General features: G+C 42.6%; 1 protein-coding gene and 1 long non-coding RNA gene across 3 annotated transcripts; one reads left to right on the top strand and one right to left on the bottom strand.

The window, feature by feature from the left end:
* Window positions 1-18: 18 nt before the first annotated feature.
* On the bottom strand, window positions 19-7,402 carry LOC309523084. 2 transcript variants are annotated; one of them, XR_014215230.1, is made up of 3 exons: window positions 6,859-7,402; window positions 2,352-2,422; window positions 19-1,079 (listed from the first exon to the last, which is right to left on the bottom strand). It is a non-coding gene; the product is annotated as an uncharacterized lncRNA (long non-coding RNA). The 2 variants fall into 2 exon arrangements; XR_014215231.1 differs by lacking the exon at window positions 6,859-7,402 and having other exon boundaries at window positions 2,352-2,514.
* LOC309522930 (nicotinamide riboside kinase 2-like) lies at window positions 4,553-21,416 on the top strand. Its single transcript, XM_082206681.1, has 8 exons — window positions 4,553-4,736; window positions 10,422-10,512; window positions 14,922-14,970; window positions 15,198-15,369; window positions 16,789-16,860; window positions 18,089-18,195; window positions 20,859-20,944; window positions 21,050-21,416. The coding sequence occupies exons 1-7, from the start codon at window positions 4,711-4,713 to the stop codon at window positions 20,942-20,944; spliced, it is 603 nt and encodes a 200-aa protein (XP_082062807.1). The 5' UTR covers window positions 4,553-4,710; the 3' UTR covers window positions 21,050-21,416.
* Window positions 21,417-21,798: the final 382 nt, after the last annotated feature.

Below are 21,798 nucleotides of genomic sequence, written 5' to 3'. Positions count from 1 at the left end.
AGCACACACCTACAATTCCCCTGTGTTTAAAAGTGGAGCTCCGCCGTCCGAAAACATTCTTGTAAAACTGCGAGGACGAATTAAGTCCTCCACCCCTGTCCTAATGTGTTTCGTATTTAGGTGATTTAACTCTAGGAAATACAGTTTGCTGTTAATGGCGTGTGGCGACGGTCATTTTTCTTGCTTTGAAGCCAAGAAAACCTGTGGATATTTCATTAAAAACGCCGAGTCTTCAACAAGAAATATGTCTGTTGTATTTAAAGTCATAAAAATTGTTGTTGTTTTAAAAAAAGATCTGCCGTACTTCCCGAGGTAGCAGGAGTTTTCGGAACAGCCTTTACCAAAACCAGGCAGGCAAGATGCGATGAAAAATAGCAACTGGGAGCAGGAGGCACGCAAACCATTTTTCTCAGGCTGGCAACAGACGGGAGAGTCTTGCTCACCTCTAACTAGCGATGTCAGAGATGGAACATGTGCTCTCCTCGTCATCTGAGAGACAGGTGTCTTTCCCAGACCCACCCAGAGATGATGGAGGCTTTTTACAACGCCTTGTTGTTGTTGTTTTTAAAAAAGTCATTTGAAGTGTTTTAGCTGACCTCCTATGACATTTAGTTTCTGCCCTAGATGGTAAGCCCAGAAATGTGGGTGAGCACTAGCAGGAGGGAACGTCATTTGTTCTTGGCAGTGACTACTTCACTCATACAAACCGCCTGACTCCGAGGAACGTGACGGGCGAGTGTGCCGGATAAACTTTGCCGCATACCACTGTAACTAAACTATGACTTATAAGTGTACGGTGCGCAACTGAAAGAGGATTAGCGGCTGCTTTTATGAGAAACGCCAAATGTGCAGGTGGAAAGAGACAAGACGTCCTTGATGAGATGCACCAGGCTCCGGGCGCCCATTGCTGTGTTTTCCACAAGCACGGATTAAAAATGGGCCAGTATTTCTTTCCAAGCTGGGGCAGGAAGAAGAAGAGTCGTGGCCGCTCCATACAGCTGTTTTATCATAGCTGCCTGCTGCAATATATTCTTGACACCGTAATAGCGCAGGGTGGCTCAGTTGGTTAGAGCATGGTGCTGATGATGCCAAAGTTGCAGGTTCAATCCCCGTAATATACAGTGGTACCTTGGTTCTCAAACGCCTTGGTTCTCAAACAACTTGGAACCTAAACACTGCAAACCCGGAAGTGTTCCGGTTTGCAAACTTCTTTTGGAAGCCGAACATGCTCCGTTTTGAGTGCCACACTTCCGTTTTGAGTGTTACGCTGCGGTCTGCTTTTGGTATTTATTTTGCGTTTTTGTGACTCTCTTGTATTTGTGACTTTGTGGAACCCAGTTCAGCTACTGTTTGATTGCAATACAGTGGACCCTGGGGTAACATAACTTTCGGGTTGCAAATGGGGCTAACCCGGAAGTGTATTCTTCTGGGTTTCGCTGTGCGCGCATGTGCAGAAGTGCGCTGCACACGTAGAAGCAGCGCCTCTGCTTACGAAACTTCCAGGGTGCGCACGGACCCCCGGAATGAATTAAATTCGTATCCGGAGGGTCCACCGTACATTGTTTATTGCTTTCATTTTATGGATCAATGGTCTCGTTAGAGAGTAAAATTCATGTTAAATTGCTGTTTTAGGGTTTTTTTTTAAAAAAAGAGTCTGGAACGGATTAATCCATTTTGTATTACTTTCTATGGGAAAGCACGCCTTGGTTTTGGAACGCTTTGGTTTTGGAATGGACCTCTGGGGTGGATTAAGTTTAAGAACCAAGTACCACTGTACTTTGTATATACTCTTGTGACCCCGGCCCCCGAGACCTCCCCCAGTTATAAACTCATGGTGGTATGGATCACATGGAGTCAGGGCCAAGGCACCATCTAACTCAGAAAAGGGGCTCACTGGAGTCTGAAGAATAGCCAAATGCCTTGCTATTTAATAGTGACATTAACAACAACAGTGACAACAAAAACAACAACATGAACAGGTGAGATTCGCACCAGCCATACTGGCTCTCTAGTGTAGAGAACATGCATGGAGCTCTCTAACTCTTCTTAAGACTACAAAACCCATCATTCCTGATCATTGGCCATGCTGGCTGAGGCTAATGGAAGCTGGGAGTCCAATATCACCTGGTGCCCCATCACTATCATGTAACTTCCTAAATTATAATCTGTTACTGGAACCTGGGATAGCTCTGTAGGTAGAGCATGAGACTTCATTTCAGGGTTGTGGGTTTGAGCCCCACACGGGGCAAAAGACTACTGCATTCCAAAGGGTTGGACTAGATTACTCTTGGGGTCCCTTTCCAATTCTACAATTCTTTTATTCTAGTAAAAATGATGTGGCCTTTACACACTGTGAGGAATAAAGAGAGAGGCAACTTGATTGAAGTATGCTAGGGGCTGTGCGATGGATCTTGGAACGTATCTGTTTAAACAGAAATAATTTTATGGCAATTATTTGAGGCAATTACGGAGGAATCCAAACCCCTGATCTGTGCTGCTGGAGAATGTTTGGTTCTGGCAGAGGTCTTCTTCCGCTGTGCGCTGCCATACCCCACAAGGAGCTCTGCTTTCCTGCTAAACCTGCCAGAAGCAGAGCAAATACCTGTTGTTCAGTCATTTAGTCGTATCTAACTCTTCGTGACCCCCTGGACCAGAGCACGCCAGGCCCTCCTGTCTTCCACTGCCTCCCACAGTTTGGTCAGACTCATGCTGGTAGCTTCCAGAACACTGTCCCACCATCTCGTCCTCCATCGTCCCCTTCTTCTTGTGCCCTCCATCTTTCCCAACATCAGGGTCTTTTCCAGGGAGTCTTCTCTTCTCCTGAGGTGGCCAAAGTCTTGGAGCCTCAGCTTCAGGATCTGTCCTTCCAGTGAGCACTCAGGGCTGATTTCCTTCAGAATGGAGAGGTTTGATCTTCTTGCAGTCCATGGGATTCTCAAGAGTCTCCTCCAGCACCATAATTCAAAAGCAAGAGCAAATACTATCAAGCATTAGTGCCAAATGCATTCACAAGGTTTCAGAACAGGCCGTCATGGAGGCAGAATGGGAAAAGGTGATAAATCGGCTTCATCCAAAGCCACCGGGTTTCCTCTGCTGTACCCAGGGCCAGATTTAGGTTTGATGAAGCCCTAAGCTCCTGAAGGTAATGGGGCTCTTTATATGTCTAGCTGTCCTTTGTCAACAACAAATTGTCGCTGTTTGGTTGTGTTGAATATACGCTATATGGACATTTATGGACCTAATGAGTATCTAAAGCCATTTGCACATACAGTGGTGCCTCGCAAGACGAAAAGAATCCGTTCTGTGATTCTCTTCGTCTAGCGGTTTTTTCATCTTGCGAAGCAAGCCCATTGACGGATTAGCGGATTAGCGCTATTAGCGGCTTATCGGCTTATCGGATCAGCTGATAAGCGGCTTAGCGGCTTAGAAAAAGGGGGGAGGGGGAAAAACCAGAGGGAACTCGCAAGACATTTTCGTCTTGTGAAGCAAGCCCATAGGAAATTCGTTTTGCGAAGCACCTCCAAAACGGAAAACTCTTTCTTCTAGCGAGTTTTCAGTCTTGCGAGGCATTCGTCTTGCGGGGCACCACTGTAACAAAGTAAGTATTTTATCAAAGGAATTGTTGAACTGAAATACAATTAAGGAGACTTATATTAATAGTGAAATACAATTAAGAAGGAGTATATTACTAGTGAAGTACAGTGGTGCCCCGCAAGACGAATGCCTCGCAAGACGAAAAACCCGCTAGACGAAAGGGTTTTCAGTTTTTGCGTTGCTTCGCTAGACGAATTTCCCTATGGGCTTGCTTCACAAGACGAAAACGTCTTGAGCTTTTTTCTTAAAGCCGCTTGAAGAGGCGCAGTTGCGATGGACCGTGCTTCGCAAGACGAAAAACATCGCAAGACGAAAAGACTCGCGGAATGAATTCTTTTTGTCATGCGAGGCACCACTGTAATTATTAAGCTCCAACTTATAATGATTTCCCTAGCCACTCTGGGCGGCTTACAGCATATAAAACGCAACAAAGCATCAAACATTAAAGAAACAAGATATCCTATACAAGCAACATATAAACCAATAAATCAGGGAAAAGCAGTAACAACAGCAACAATAAACAGTTTGTAGTTATACCCGAATCAAAGTAACCACTAACCCCAAATGAACATTTAACCAAGAAAAATGAAACAAGAGGAACCAAAATTAGGGAGGGAAAACACTGCTGTTCTTCTAGGGAATTTTGCCATAGAACCCTGAAAGGATAAAATAAAAGCGGGGAAGTAGGTGACATTTCTCTGTTCCCGTTACTAATTTTAGGCAAAGGAAATGCAGCCACCAGCAGCTATTTATAACAAAGCAACAGGGGCAAGTGAGAAGTGAGCGAGGAGATGTGAAAAGTGCCTAACAGGTGCAAGGCGAGTGCGCATGACTTCTGCGCATTGGCTGAACTGTGCGCCCCTTGTGCTCTGGAGAGATATTTGTGCTTTTCCACCAGCCGCATGGGCTGGGGAGGGGAAGGGGAAGGGGGGAGGAAAGGGGGAGAGGCCATTGCTGCAGTGCTGTATAAATTACAGGCACACACGCCTTTTTTTCCTGAATGAAATAGCTGAGCAGAGCAAAGCACAGGATTTAGGGCCCGAGGCCTCCAGTGCTTTTCCTCCGTTTGTTTTCTACATTCCCGCTTCAAGAAGAAGGAAAAAAAATAGGAAGAAGATGAAGTACATCATAGGAATTGGAGGGTAAGTTGTTGCTGCATCCCTCGTTGCGTTTTGTACTTTTGCATGCTCCGGGATTCGAAATGCGCCAATGTGCTTTACGCCTTGGACAAAAGCCAAGTTTGTAAACAGAAGTTAGGCTCAAAAAGCCCACGAAAACCTCCAGGCTCTGTAATAATAATAATAATTTTTAAAAATGTAGTTTGGACAGATGTAGTGATGTTTTCAAAAGTATTACTCAGCGTTTATGTATGAAATAATGAGATGCGGAGTCAACTAACCATGGCCTAGAAATGGGATTTGGAAGCCTAAAAGAGGGAATCTTGAATAGCCAGTTAAAAGGCATCGCTTTAACTTTTATTCTACTATTTCATAAAACCCCAAAGCATCGCTTTTAATAATGGGAGATGTAATAATGTAATAGAGGGAGAGAGAAGGCGGCTGGTGTAACCTGCAGGAAAAGGAAGAAAACTATGGAAAGAATTCCTGTTGCAATGCGCGGAATGAAATTGCGGGGAGACATCTGTCCATGTCCTTCCCTAAATCTGCTTTCGCGTGAGTATTTTGGATAGATCTGCAGCCTGGCCGAGACACTGAGATATTAATTCCCACCACCTCCATTAATAGGCAGTGCCTGCAACCCTAATACTTTCGTTAACAGCATTTAGAAAACCTTGCAGAGCAAGAATAGTAATGATATATGCTGCCCTATTCCACATGCCAATAACCTTATTACGGCGCATGATTGAGAAGTACCGCTTTGTATTAATTGGGGTGCTTTCGGCCAACACGAGCTTTGAGGTTGCTAAAGCCTATGGGATGTAGGATGACCCGCTTTCAAATCCCCAACACTCTGGCAAACCTTAAGAATCCCAGAATTGCAGATTTGGAAGGGACCCTGAGGGTCATCCAGTCTGACCCGCTACAATGCCATAGCTGCCAACGTTTTCCCCCTTTTTTAAGGGAAATTCCCTTATTCCGAATAGGATTCCTCGCAAGAAAAGGCAAAAGTTGACAGCTACGGACAATGCAGGAATCGCAACCCGCAGCTGCTGCAAGGATAAAAACAGTGGGGTGGGAGACGAGATATAAAATATGATTATTATTATTATCTTAATGGATTTACACAGGGCTTAAAGGTGCTTCCAGGAAGGTTTTTCATCTGGAGGCGTGTTGCGACAGGTTCTTGCTTTCCTAATTTGCCAGATTCCCCCCAGAAAGGATAAAATTGGGACTGAATTAGGGATGCAGCCGGGCATTTTGAGATATGAATGATAGTAATGGGGAGGGGGAGGACGAATTTACAGGCAGGAAGGTGCACCAATTCCACATTAAATGTCAAAATGTGGATTATTGCGGGGTGTGTGTGCTTTTTTTAAAAAATACACAGCCATCTCCTTCTGTTTCAAAGCCAAGCCAAGCCAAAAATGCTCAACCATACGTTGAGCTTTCTTAAACCCATTATTACTGTGCAATGCCTATTAAATAATAATAATAATAATAACAATAATAATAATAACAATAATAATAATATACCACCCTATACCTGGCGGTCTCAGGGCAGTTCACGGAAAAGATAAACATAAAAGCCACAAATAATAATAATAATAATAATAATAATAATAATAATAATAATAATATACCGCCCTATACCCGGCGGTCTCAGGGCAGTTCACGGAAAAGATCAACATAAAAACCACAATATATAATAATAATAATAATAATAATAATAATAATAATAATAATAATAAATAGATAAAATAATAATAATATACCGCCCTATACCCGGCGGTCTCAGGGCAGTTCACGGAAAAGATGAACATAAAAACTACAAATAATAATAATAATAATAATAATAATAATAATAATAATAATATACCGCCCTATACCCGGCAGTCTCAGGGCAGTTCACGGAAAAGATCAACCTAAAAACCACAATATATAATAATAATAATAGTAGTAGTAGTAGTAGTAGTAGTAGTAGTAGTAATAATAATAATAATAATAATAATAATAATATACCGCCCTATACCCAGAGGTCTCAGGGCGGTTCACGGAAAAGATCAACATAAAAGCCACAATATATATAATCAAAATAAAAACAACCACCCAATAACATGCTAGATATTTTATAGCATGGTATGACTTCCATTTGAGTTCACCGGGAGCTTCCTTTTAATTCACAGCATTAATTTGAGGAGGGCGGGTGGGAAAATAATAAAATAAAGAGCAGCCACGAGTCGCTTGCCTCCAGGATCTTACAAAAGGGTGGTTGTTTTTTAGGGAGGGTAGCAAACCCACCGCCAGATCTGAAGTTATTCTAATTTATTATAAGAATAAATTCTTGTTATTATTATGGGAGCCGGCTAGGATGGGAAGCATATTGAGGGGAGGGGAGCCAAAAAAAGCAGAATATCTAGTGGCTTATTCTGGAGTAAATGGATAGGGAGCTGTAGCCTTTTGCAGTTATAAAGGCAAAAAGCAGAGGTCTCTGCCCCAAGCAGCTTACAATCAGGAATATTGAGAGTTCATAACGCCGGGAAAAATGGGCACAAATCTAAAATTGCTTTTCCCCCCTCCAGCCCTGTAGAATATTTTCTTTCTAATCTCTCCCATTAGGTTTCTCATTAAGTTTCCTCATCAGGTTGTTTATTTGAAAAAAAAAATCTAATGTCAATTAGATTTTTATCATAACCACGGGTGCATTTTAAACACGAATACACCGTTTTATTTCTATCTGTGCAGAGTGTTATTTGTTATGTTATTTTCCCATGTTTTTAGACACTTTTTGCTTTTAAAAAATAATAAATCTGTAAGCCGCCTTGAGTCCCATGAGGGAAAAGGCAAGATAGAAATAACATTATTAGTATGTGCCATAAATGTCCAGTGGACATCCTTGATGGGAGAAAAAAATCTTTTTCTACCTCATTTTTTTTTTAAATGTAATTTTCTCCCACTAAGCCTGTTTATATCCTTTAATTTCAACGTGAATACAGGACTCCCAGTATAAATAGCACTGGGTATAAGAGAATATATAGAGGCATAGCTGTCAATTTTTTCCTTTTCTTGAGAGGAATCCTATTCGAAATAAGGGAATTTCCCTTAAAAAAGGGGAAAAAAACGTTGACAGCTATGTACTGAGGCAGCTGACAGGTGGTTATTTTTTTAAAATAAAAATATACATATTTATTTTCTTCTGTTTTATTTAGTAATCCGTATTAATCTATACAGTGTTTAGTCAACAATGAAAAAGAAAAAGAGAATATATAGAGGCATAGCTGTCAATTTTTCCCTTTTCTTGAGAGGAATCCTATTCGAAATAAGGGAATTTCCTTTTAAAAAAGGGGAAAATATTGACAGCTATGTACTGAGGCAGCTGACAGGCGGTTATTTTTTTAAAATAAAAATATACATATTTATTTTCTTCTGTTTTATTTAGTAATCTGTATTAATCTATACAGTGTTTAGTCAACAATGAAAAAGAAAAAGAGAATATATAGAGGCATAGCTGTCAATTTTTCCCTTTTCTTGAGAGGAATCCTATTCGAAATAAGGGAATTTCCCTTAAAAAAAGGGGGAAAACGTTGACAGCTATGTACTGAGGCAGCTGACAGGTGGTTATTTTTTTTAAATAAAAATATACATATTTATTTTCTTCTACTTTATTTACTAATCCGTATTAATCTATACAGTATTTAGTCAACAATGAAAAAGAAAATAAATGAAGGGGGGGAGCTAGAAATCATCCCGCTCTCTTTGAAGCAGCTATATAGACATCTCTACTTCTTCCCGCCTTCTCCCGCCCAGCCACCCGCCATATTAATTAACCGACGAGGCGGGGGAGCTTTTATAACCTCCGCCCCGCGCGCGCGCGCGCGCCCTGAACCGAAGACCGTTAATATTGGCGGGAGCCGCGCCAGCCAATAGGGGGACGAGCTTCGAACACGCCATTCCTTGAGGCTCCGCCCCTCTTTTACCATGTTTGGGAAAGACTGTGAGAAAGAGGCGGGAAAAATAAGAATAATAGTACTGTATTGTTTTACATGGGAGTAAACCCCGCTCAGGGCAGTGGGGCTTACTCCTGAGTAAATGCCTTTAAAAAAATAAAATAAAGAATTTCCTCTGTTCCTTTTTTGCTACATTTTTTGCACTTAATTTATTTATTATTAATGTTGCAATACCTATATGAAATCTTTACATATTGATTCATATATTTGTAAATACACATATTCACATTTCATTATGTGCCAGCATTTATCCATTTCTTATTTCTAGCCCTCCACCAGTGCATGACTTCCTTCTTATCATTTTGTAACTTTATGATTGAGATTGTAATTTTGTATCTTAATAATTAAACATCTTGTATATCTGCTTAGCTCAGCTTAATTTTGTGAAATCAGTCTATACATATCAATAAATTCTTGTTGGAGCATCTTTTGGTCATGTATGCTTCTACACATTTCCATTCCTGTTTGAGATTTTGATTAGATTGCATTCTTTTTTAAAAAAATATATATTTATTAACTTTTCCAAATTTATACAAAAAAGACAAAAAACAAAAATAAAAATGCAAAAATTAAAAACACATAGATTGCATTCTAATTGTTGCCATCATTTTTGCTAATTCAATCATTTAAAATATATATATATATTGCCAATCTTTCAATGTTGGTACTTCTTCTGTATGTATTGTTTTACATGGGAGTAAACCCTGCTCAGTGCAGTGGGGCTTACTCCTGAGTAAATGTTTTTATATATTTATAAAAAAGAATTTCTATGTTCCATTGAGAGGTTAATTTGTGTAAAAAATAGTTCTTTTTTTTTAAAAAAAAAATTTAATTACAAAGTAAATACATCAGTACCAAACCATACATAAAGAATAATATAAAGGGGGGGGGGTAAGGAAGAAAAAGAAGGGAAATTGCAAAGAAAAGTAGGTAGTAAAAGAATAAAGAAAAGTATAATATTTCAACACAATAAACACTATTTTACAAAATACGGTAATGGCAATATTAGACTTCCATCACTCTCACAACACTCCCTTTCACATTTCACATTTTATCTGTATTTCAGTATTATTTTCATCTTAATATATAGATATGTATATATATCTATGTTTCCCCTTTTCCATCCACGAGGTCATTCGAGACGCAGCCAAATTTTTACATTAGAACCTTGTCTTTTTAAATGGAATGGAAGTGCTTAGGTTTAATGTTGTTGTTTTTCAAACAAACAAACACGTATTTGATGTGATTTAATGCATAGTGCAACAACTAAAACCGGTAAGCATTGCTCTGTCGGAACCTTGCAATTAATTATTTCTTAATTTTGGGCTCAAAAAATAGGGGTCGTCTTATGCATGGGGGCGTCTTATACACGGAAAAATGTGATATATGCACATGTTTCAATATTTTAATTTTGTTTTTAAGTTGCTTTCATTCAACTTGTTTTTATTATTGCTTGTTATCCGCCCTGAGCCCAGCCTTGGCTGGGGAGGGCGGGGTATAAATAAAAATTATTATTATTATTATTATTATTATTATTATTATTATTATCCACACCATGCATTTAAAGTGCATGACTCCCCCACAAAGAAAACTGGGAACTATGCTCAAAGGCTTCCTATGCTCATTGAATTTGCATCCTTGCTGTGTTAACCATTCTCACATTATCCCCACCCCAATTCTGCTCCATGTTTTCTTAATCTAGGGTGACCAATGGTGGGAAAACCACTTTGACCAAACGACTTACCCAAGCGCTCCCAAACTGTTGCGTTGTCCATCAAGATGACTTCTTCAAGGTAAGCATCACACCCCCCTTTGGTTTAATGTTGATTTTTTTCAAACAAACAAAGACATATTTGATGTGATTTAATGCATAGTGCAACAACTAAAACTGGTAAGCATTGCTCTGTCGTTACAAAAAAAAAACCCCAATTTGTCCGGGGAGGGCATTAAAACCTTAAAAGCATAGATGCTCATTATTTTTGGTCCGGGCCACAACTTTAGGGCTTGTATATACTGTATTTTCCCGTGTATTATTTCCCGCCAAAGTTTAAACTTGGGGGTCGTCTTATACACGGAATGTTGCAATTAATTGTATCTTAATTTGGGGCTCAAAAAATACACACGGGAAAATACGATATATGCACACCCACACCGTGCATTTAAAGCGCATAGCTCCCCATAAAGAAAACTGGGAACTAGCTTGTGACAGGCAAGGATAACTGGGAGAAGGAAACTACAGTTCCCACGGTTCTTTGCAAGGGAACCGTCCCCTTAACTGCATGGTATGGAGGTGACTGCCTGCAGCACAGTTCTTAACTGTGTCTACTCAGAAGCAAGTGCTTCTGAATCCAAGGGGGCTTCTTCCTCAAATAGGTTAGGATCATAGCCATTTACCGTATTTTTCGCTCTATAACACGCACCCGACCATAACACGCACATAGTTTTTAGAGGAGGAAAATCCGTAGGCATGCCACCCGTAGGCATTCCCTCCATAACACGCACAGACATTTCCCCTTACTTTTTAGGAGGAAAAAAGTGAGTGTTATGGTGCAAAAAATACGGTATACTGTGTTTATTCCAGGTTAGATAACCTGGGATAGCGACCGCACCCTTGTCTTTGGGATAACCGCTGACGCAGGTAAAAATCCCCCACTTCTCCCATACCCATTGAAACTACAGTCGCACCTTGGAAATTGAGCAGAATCCGTTCCGGAAGTCCGTTCGACTTCCGAAATATTCGGAAACCGAACCGCGGCTTCCGATTGGCTGCAGGGAGCTCCCGCAGCCAATCGGAAGCCCCGTCGGTTCGGGTTCCGAAAGAACGTTCGCAAACTGGGACAATCACTTCCGGGTTTGCGGCGTTTGGGAACCAAAACGTCTGAGTCCCAGGGCGTTCGGGATCCAACGACTGTATTTCATTCGTTTTAATCTTTCTATTGTGAATATAATGTAGTGGTTCAAATGCGTTACCTGGCGATGGGCTGGTCCGTGGGATATGCTACCAACAGTGGTTTTTCCATTTTTTAAACTGTCTGGGACAGTTGCCATACATTGAAAGTACATAAGGTGTCCCCCCCACCCCAAATAATCCTAGTCACTGAAGATTGTTGAGAGTGCTGGAACCTGAAGGGTAGAAATGTAGATCTGCAAGGAGTAAACTGCAGTTCCCGTGATTCTTGTATAGCCTGAAGTTGTCTTTCTAGAAACTCCTCGTGTTGCAAAGTTGTGTTCTTGGGGGCATGGATTCGCACTCGGGTCACGTGGGGCCAAACGGGCAGATTGGGCCTCACTGCCATAATGTGTGAATTGGGGTGGGGTGCGAACCGTAGAATGCACCCAGATATTCCATATGATTGATAGCGATGAGCCAGGGATGGGTAGGGATGGGTTCAGGGAAAATACCAGCCACAGAATCGCAGAATTTTAGGGTCACCTACAAGGGTCACCATCTTGTCCAATTATATATATATATAATTTTCAATGCAAAATTATAACAAAAATTACAAACATTGAATCCAAAATAATACTATACAAACAAGAAAGAAAAACAGAACACAAAAAGGAAAGGAAAAAGCACACATCTACAAATAAAACCATATCTTCAGTCTAATCTAGTCCTTCCATCCCATATTTTTTGCTCTATAAGACTCACCTTTTCCCTCCTAAAAAGTAAGGGGAAATGTGTGTGCGTCTTATGGAGCGAATGCAGGCTGCGCAGCTATCCCAGAAGCCAGAACAGCAAGAGGGATTGCTGCTTTCACTGCGCAGCGATCCCTCTTGCTGTTCTGGCTTCTGAGATTCAGAATATTTTTTTCTTGTTTTCCTCCTCCAAAAACTAGGTGCGTCTTGTGCTCTGGTGCGTCTTATAGAGCGAAAAATACGGTACATATATTACATACATATTGACTTCCTTCCTTTGTTCTAAGACCTCAAAATTTTTACTCTTACTAAATTGTTGTGTCTAATGTAGATTACGTCTATCTTTATACTTTTTTACACCATTTTTCTTTTTCTTTAACCATGCCAAACATTGTTCATTACATACCGATATGCTTACTCCAGAACAGTGTTTCTTCATATACTCTTTAGCACATCCACATTCTTTTAATAATTTGTGGTCCGATTGTCCCCTTATGAATGCTGTGATTCTTGCCAGATTTATATATTCACAAAATTTAATTTGCCATTCTTTCATTGGTGGAATTTTTCTCCGTTTCCAATTTTTTGCTATAAGCATCCTGGCAGCTGCCGTTGAATAAAGGAATACTTTCCTCTGATTGTCAGGAATATCGTTTGTGATTATACCTAAAAGGACTGCCTCCGGTTTTTTACCTGCCAGCTATATAAACCAAGTACCCTCCGGGTATCTACACATGTATACAGACAAACAGGCATATGCTTTGATTTAAAAAACAGCAGAAGTGATTTTCTGTTGCAGCTGTTCTCTTGTATATTGTGCAAGATTTCATCTTGCGTCACAAAATATTTGATTCTGAAGAGCAGGCCAGCACTGGAACTTTAAGTGACCCCAGAGGACAGTTCTCCCCTCCCCAGAAAATTAGTTTAACACCCCACCCCAAATTAGCCATTGTAGCTAATTAAAAGAAATATACTTTTTGGGGTGGTCCCCCTTCCACCACCAGAGAAATGTACTTTATGCCCTCTGTAGCCTTATTTTTTCCCCTTTTGGGAAAGCCATAACTCATTGGTACAGCAAAAGGTCCCAGATTGGATTTGTGGCATATCCCTGCCTGAAATCCTGGAGACTGCACTGAGCTAGGAACACGGATATATGTTCTTGTGTATGCCTACTCTAAGCAAGTTACATTAAGCCCAAATTAAGTTGTGGGTGAACATATCAGACAACACAGCGATTCTTCAAACAGCTCTTGTTTATTCAGAGGCCAGAACAGAACTGAGCTGAAGGACTCAGCCGGCTGCTTATATAGAGCTCCAGTACAACATAACTGTAACAATTTCCTAAAACTATCCAATCACTGAACGTCACTTTCGATCCCTTATTTGCATAACTATCTACAGTATCCCCCTGCTGGCCCAGGGTGAAAACTTCAGTACATAATGTTTATTGTCATTTCCTTTAACCAAAATTATTACTGCTCCTTAGAAATGCCCTTCCAGCATTCCTTTAATTTTGTAGAACTTGAATTGCAGTTACACACACACACACACACACACACACACACACACTACTCAGCTGTTAAAAAATACAATTTTCACCTGTGTACTTCTTCGGAGGTATTGTTTTATTTCAAAAATGTAGCTTAACCTGGCAAAATTAATTTGCTACAGAGTTTAGAAAGTCTCCCCCCATCTTTCCCGCTCCATTTCCTCTCTACACTGCATGCACCACGTGATTATTTATTCCCAAGTTCCCCCCCCCCCCCCAGAATCCCAGTTCAGATATGCGAGAACAAGCAGTTTCATATCTGTGCCGGGTCTGGAGATCACATGTGTGTACCTTACCTGGTGCATATAGGACACGGAAACATGCTTGTGTGCACAAGTCACTGCACATGTCTGTGTGGCCGGTGCAATACGGCAGGAGTGGGGAACATTTGACCTCCTTAGATGTTCTTAAGCAGGCATTCCCCCAACCTGCGGCCCTCCAGATGTTTTGGCCTACAACTCCCACGATCCCTAGCTAACAGGACCAGTGGTCAGGCATGATGGGAATTGTAGTCCTAAACATCTGGAGGGCCGAAGGTTTGGGGTGCCTGTTCTTAGGCTACAACCCCCACCAGCCTTGACTCTTGGCCATGCTGTCTGTGGTTGTTTGGGGATGCTAAACATCTGGAGGGTCCAAAGTTCTCCACCCCTGAATCAGGGCAAATGGGGCACTGCCCCTCCAACCATAATCAGCCCTTATCTATCGGCTTTCTTACTTACCTGCTATTCAGCGGGTGACCCCAGGTGTCCTCATGAAGGCGAGGCAAACGGGGGGGGGGGAAATAGCAAAAAATGGAGATCAGCTAGCTTGGGACTAGGGTGGATCGGCGGGGCTGGGGGTTGTGTTGGTACTGTCGTCTGTTCTGCAGCACAGCTGTTTTTGCTAAGTCAGCCCTTTGCCTCCGTTGTGTGTGTATGTGTGTATTTTGCAGTAGTGTCCAGGTTGTGATCGGATCGTAGATAAAACTGATCACCCTGCGTTTGCAGCAATGTTTTATTGGTCACTATATTTCAGCCACAAGATCAAATACAAGTCGGGGAAGACGGATTTAAACAATGGGATGGTAAGAGCGGTGTTCGCTATAGGATGCAGTAATGTATATTTTCCTAAGTATATATATTTTATTTTTATCACTATAATATTATTAAATAAAGACTTAACAGTAAAATCTGCACCATTCTATAAATACACGTTTAATTTATACACTTTCACACTCTTGAGTTTTTCATCTTTATTTCCTTACTGACTTTTCTGCGTGTCTGTGTGCATATATATATATTTCCCACCCAGTTTTGGCTTCCTTGGATATGGATGCGATGGTGAGCACTGTTCAGGCATGGATTGAGAATCCCGTGAAGTTTGCGCGATCCCATGGAGTGAGTGTTTCCTGTGAATCAAAGCAGCCCAGTTCTAATGATACCCATATACTGATTGTTGAAGGTTTCCTGCTTTACAACTACAGGTAATATAATAATAATAATAATAATAATAATAATAATAATAATAATAATAATTTATTTATACCCCGTCCATCTGGCTGAGTCTCCCAGCCACTCTGGGCGGCTCCCAATCAAATGTTAAAAACAGTACAGCATTAAATACTAAAAACTTCCCTAAACAGGGCTACCTTCAAATGTCTTTTAAAGATAAGATAACTGCTTATTTCCTTCACATCTGAAGGAATGTTCCACAGGGTGGGCGCCACTACCGAGAAGGCCCTCTGTCTGGTTCCCTGTAACCTCACTTCTCGCAATGAGGGAACCGCCAGAAGGCCCTCGGAGCTGGATCTCAGTGTCCGGGCTGAACAATGGAGGTGGAGACGCTCCTTCAGGTATACAGGACAGAGGCCATTTAGGGCTTTAAAGGTCAGCACCAACACTTTGAATTGGGCTCGGAAATGTACTGGGAGCCAATGCAGATCTCTCAGGACCGGTGTTATGTGGTCCCGGCGGCCACTCCCAGTCCCCAGTCTAGCTGCCGCATTCTCAATTAATTGCAGTTTCCGGGTTACCTTCAAAGGTAGCCCCACCTTTGCTTTTTTTGTAGTAAAAAAAAGGTAAAGGTAAAGGACCCCTGACAGTTAAGTCCAGTTGCGGACGACTCTGAGGTTGCGGCGCTCATCTCGCTTTACAGGCCAAGGGAGCCGACTTTTGTCCTCAGACAGTTTTTCTGGGTCATGTGGCCAGCATGACTAAGCTGCTTCTGGCGAAACCAAAGCAGCGCACGGAAATGCCGTTTACCTTCCCGCTGGAGTAGTACCTATTTATCTACTTGCACTGGCGTGCTTTTGAACTGCTAGGTTGGCAGGAGCTGGGACCGAGCAACGGGAGCTCACTCTGTTGCGGGGATTCGAACCACCGACCTTCTGATCAGCAAACCCTAGACTCTGTGGTTTAGACCACAGCGCCACCCGCATCCACTTTAAAGTATGCATTTTATTGCGCCTGTCCTATTGACCCCTGGTACTGGGCTTTGAATAAGAGCTTCATCTGCAAACATATCACCTGCTCTCTGTATAACACTTGATTGTCTCTGCCAGTCAATAATAATAATAATAATAATTTATTATTTATACCCTGCCCATCTGGCTGGGTTTCCCCAGCCACTCTGGGTCCCTGTTGTGAGAGACCCTAGAAATCGTTGGTGATTTTAATGATTTTATTATTTATTAAATTTCAACACCACCATCCGAAGATCGCAGGGTGGTTTACAATATGAAAACGCAAAAATACACAACATAATAACAAACGAAAACAACAACCCCCGCCCTACCCGCAGTATTATTATTCATCACAAACAACAGTATGACTTTGTGCAACCATGTGGTTTAGGAAAGATCATTTCTCAAGTAATTTCAAACCTTAATTTTTCTCACCTGCAGGCCACTGATTGACTTGTTCGACAAACGCTATTATCTAGCAGTCCCATACAGTGAATGCAAGTGGAGGAGGAGGTAAGAACGGCTCTTCGACTTTAATATTGTGACGCTGAAATTTCATGTGGCATTCACCTCATTCCTATGACATAATTGCAAGTTACAGAATTGGAAAACTTCTGAGGTCCATGTCAGGCTAAAAGATTCCTGCACTGCAGAGGATTGGACAAGATAACCCTCATTGTCCCTTCCAACTCTGGTTCTGTGATTCAAAAGTCACACTTCTCTGAATTTTGCAGTTCAGTTCTCCAGATTTTTGTACTGTATACAAAAATGCATGTGGAAGGGCAAATAATACACACAAAAACCCACATTACATTAAGGGAAATCATCTTGCAAAATTGTATAGGTTAGACGTAAAGGTAAAGGGACCCCTGACTGTTAGGTCCAGTCGTGACCAACTCTGGGGTTGCGGAGCTCATCTCGCTTTATTGGCCGAGGGAGCCGGCGTACAGCTTCCGGGTCATGTGGCCAGCATGACTAAGCCGCTTCTGGCGAACCAGAGCAGCGCATGGAAACACCGTTTACCTTCCCGCTGGAGCGGTACCTATTTATCTACTTGCACTTTGATGTGCTTTCAAACTGCTAGGTTTGCAGGAGCAGGGACTGAGCAATGGGAGCTCACCCCGTTGTGGGGATTCGAACCGCTGACCTTCTTATCGGCAAGCCCTAGGCTCTGTGGTTTAACCCACAGCGCCACCCGCATCCCTCAGGTTAGACATAACTGCATACAAAAATACGTAGATTAGAAGAAATCAACACTAAAATGCTGGTGAATTTTCACGAGGGCTTAAAAAAAAAATCCAAATTCTTGTGATAAGGAGAACTGAAGACTGGAGGGGGGGGGATGAGAAATTGAGAGAAACCATCTAACCCTAGTAGTTGCTGATGGCACAGAAGTGCTTACCGACACTGCTGTACACACCAGATGTGGGAATTCAGTTGTTGTTTAGTCCATTAGTCGTGTCTGACTCTTCAAGGCTCCATCTGTGAGCCGGTCCATCGTCCCTCAGACCATGTTGGGGGCTGGACTATATTTTTTTGGGGGGGTGAACGAATTTCTATGCCCCACAAATAACCCAGAGATGCATTTTAAATAAAAGGACACATTCTACTCATGTAAAAACACGCTGATTCCTGGACCGTCCGCGGGCCGGATTGAAAAGGCGATTGGGCCGCATCTGGCCCACGGGCCTTAGGTTGCCTACCCCTGGTATAGATTAACAAATTCCTTTTCTCTTTGCAGTACACGTAAATACACAGTACCAGACCCCCCTGGTCTCTTCGATGGCCACGTATGGCCCATGTATCTTAAGCACAGGAAGGAAATGGAGGCGAACGAAGTGGATGTTGGTAAGAGACATCTTGGAGTGTTGTGCAAGTGTTCGCGTGTGATAATTTTTTTAAAAAATGTGATGTGCTTAGAGCAGGGCTTTCCAATCCTCTCACATTGGTGGCACCATTTTTAAGACATGCATTGTTTTGCGACAAAGTACCGTATTTTTTCCTCTATAAGACTCCCTTTTCCCCTCCTAAAAAGTAAGGGGAAATGTGCATGTGTCTTATGGAGCGAATGCAGGCTGCGCAGCTATCCCAGAAGCCAGAACAGCAAGAGGAATCGCTGCTTTCGCTGCGCAGCGATCCCTCTTGCTGTTCTGGCTTCTGAGATTCAGAATATTTTTCCCCTTGTTTTCCTCCTCCAAAAACTAGGTGTGTCTTGTGGTCTGGTGCATCCTATACAGCGAAAAACACGGTGATTCAGTTTTACTAGCAAACCAGAGGTCAAACTAACCCCTTTCCAGCCCTGGGAGGAGCACAGGAGACGTTCGCGCGACATACCTACACGCTGTGGCCGACGCACTAAATATGCTGCGGTGCACAGTTTGAAAAGCCCCGGGTGGGGAATCTTTGGCCCTCCCGTTGTTCCTAAACATCCCACCAACCCCAGAAATGGCCAACGGTCAAGTCTTTATGGGAGTTGTAGTCCAACATGGGGCTTATCCACACCTCCACTTTCCCCTGGGAAAAGCCGTGCTTTAGTGCTGAATCGGAACAAAAGGCAGCCAGTTTTCTCATGGATTGCTTTTTGTTCCGATTTAGCACGGAAGAGAGTGTTTTCGGGGGGGGGGAGTGGCTGGGCAAAAGCAAAACCACTCGGATCCATGCCTAGAAAATGCAGGGTAGGTGAATGTCAGGGAACTGACATCGGAGCTAGAGGCGGAGGGAAGGCTCCCGAATGATGCCGGAGAAGGACCCAGCAGGGAGAGAGGCAGCTCGGCAGATGGGGAAGGAAATCAGCGCAACACCAGGGATAAAGGGGGGCGGATGGGGGATTCGGCGAGAGGGCTCCAGGACTCTTCACCGGACACCAGCGGGGAGAGCACGGGTCCTCCGCTACCCACGCCCACCCTGCGCAGAAGACTTCCGCGCAGAGAGAGTAGGAGGAGACTGGGTGTCAAACAACTTTTATGCTGGAAAAGTTTTAAGAGACGCCCACTGACGGATTCTGCTAGCGACTGAGGCAGCCACGAAGTGAAGGGCTGCCCAGACTGAAAGGTTTACAAGGGAACATAGCCAGGAGTGGCGGTAACTTACGCACGAGCAACCCCATACCCATTACAGTGAAGAACTGCCCGGAGCCATGTTTTCTAGGCAGAAATGTGTACAGCCCATCCGGAGGGCTAGAGGTTTCCCACTTCTGAGCTAGCTGATGAAATTGTTTTCTTTATGCTCAATCGTCTCTTCAATTTATATTCTGCCCTTCTTCCCAAAGGCATTTTGAACGCACCAGTAATATTGTTAAAAATAGTTAAACAATCAAATTCTCTCAGCCAATAATTTCAGGGTTGCTTATTTTGTATGCTTGCTAATATTATAATAATAAATAATAATAATTTATTATTTATACCCCGCCCATCTGGCTGGGTCCCCCCCGCCACTCTGGGTGGCTTCCAACAGAACACTAAAATACAATAACCTATTAAACATTAAAAGCTTCTCTAAACAGGGCTGCCTTCAGATGTCATCTAAAAGTTTGGTAGCTATCTTTCTCTTTGACATCTGGTGGGAGGGCGTTCCACAGGGCGGGCGCCACTACCGAGAAGGCCCTCTGCCTGGTTCCCTGTAACTTGGCTTCTCGCAGCGAGGGAACTGCCAGAAGGCCCTCGGCCTTAATTAATTTATTTTTAAAGTTTGATTATAGATAATAAAATCACCTCTGTCTCCTTTGCCACCTTGTGAGGGTGTTAGCCCTAAGAACCAACCACATAGTACTTTGAATAAGTAAATATCATTTCCCACAATACTGCACCGTTGAGCCGCCCTTTTATAAGCACTTGTGCCGGCTCCAGATGTGCGGGGATCCTTCTCCCTCATTGAGTCTACCTCCTCACTCAAATTACCGCCTGCTTGCTGCCAAAAGTCCACTGAGCCAGCAGGGCAGTGGTGTGTTCAGCTCCTCTTTATTTTGGCCAGTTGAATAAGCAAGTAAGACTCACTGGATTCAATGGATCATACTCACTTGCTTGGCAAGATTGCAGCGTTATACATTTTGCGAGCCTGACTCTAGTGGGTTAGATCTCTTAAGGTAAAGGTAAAGGGACTCCTGACCATTAGGTCCAGTCGTGGCCGACTCTGGGGTTGCGGCGCTCATCTCGCTTTACTGGCCGAGGGAGCCGGTGTACAGCTTCCGGGTATGTGGCCAGCATGACTGAGCCGCTTCTGGCGAACCAGAGCAGCGCACGGAAACACCGTTTACCTTCCCGTCGGAGTGGTACCTATTTATCTACTTGCACTTTGACGTGCTTTTGAACTGCTAGGTTGGCAGGAGCTGGGACTGAGCAACGGGAGCTCACCCCGTCATTGCGGGGATTCGAACTGCCAACCTTCTGATTGGCAAGTCCTCGGCTCTGTGGTTTAACCCACAGCGCCACCCGCATCCATGCAAAACTGTCATGTTGATTTATTTACTGGCATCCCTGCATGTGAAATTCACAACTGCCTGTTCTTCTTTTCAGTTTATCTGGATGGGCTGAAGTCCAGAGACGATCTTTACATGGAAGTCTTTAAAGAAATACAGAACAAGCTTTTGAATCACTCATAGGTGAATATACTCCTGGATGAAAGGGGAGGAGGTTATTTTCTACGTTGCCCTTTGTATCTTCCTCATAATACTTTGGGTATTAATTGCCTTATGTTTGCTTTTCAGGATCTGTGGGAAGTTGAAAGATCTATGTACAAATCTGATGTAAATACTATTTTGGATATTTACTGAAACATGTTAAGTGAACATGCCTTCCTTGGCACTGCCCTTTGGAAAATAACTTTATGTATATAATTGAAAAAATAAGGTAGATCATTTACAACTCAACCACGGGCAGTTGTTGTTTTTTATTTACTTATTATTTTATATTCCATTGGCTTAAACGTGTATGTTTTAAAAACACATTTTTATAATGGAAGTCTGTAAAATTCCACTGGTTTTACGTCTGTAGCTTTGTGTCAGTAATAAGCTTCTGTTTAACTGCTTGTGCAAGAACACACGGCATACTCAATAAAGAAACATTTGAACGTTTGGTCTCTCGTTTTGCTTTACTGAACATCATCAGGGCAGGACAAAAATTCACAGAAGGCTACCAGATTCAACCTTCGTCATCTCTAGAAGGACTAGGGACAACAATTGCCTAAAATCTTAGAGAGCCGCAGTGTAGACAAACCTGAGGAAAGCAACCAACCTTTGTTCCTTTTTTTGAAAAATAATTTTTATTTGGCTTTACAAATAATATATAGAATTTTGTTGTTTAGTCATTTAGTCGTGTCCAACTCTTCGTGACCCCCTGGACCAGAGCACGCCAGGCCCTCCTGTCTTCCACTGCCTCCCGCAGTTTGGTCAAACTCATGTTCGTAGCTTCGAGAACACTGTCCAGCCATCTCGTCCTCTGTCATCCCCTTCTCCTT

This window comes from Podarcis vaucheri (assembly GCF_965113315.1).
Source record: "Podarcis vaucheri genome assembly, chromosome: 18".
Classification (NCBI taxonomy): domain Eukaryota; kingdom Metazoa; phylum Chordata; class Lepidosauria; order Squamata; family Lacertidae; genus Podarcis; species Podarcis vaucheri.
Note: the sequence above shows the minus strand (reverse complement) of the source record. Positions and strands in the feature narration are given on the sequence as shown.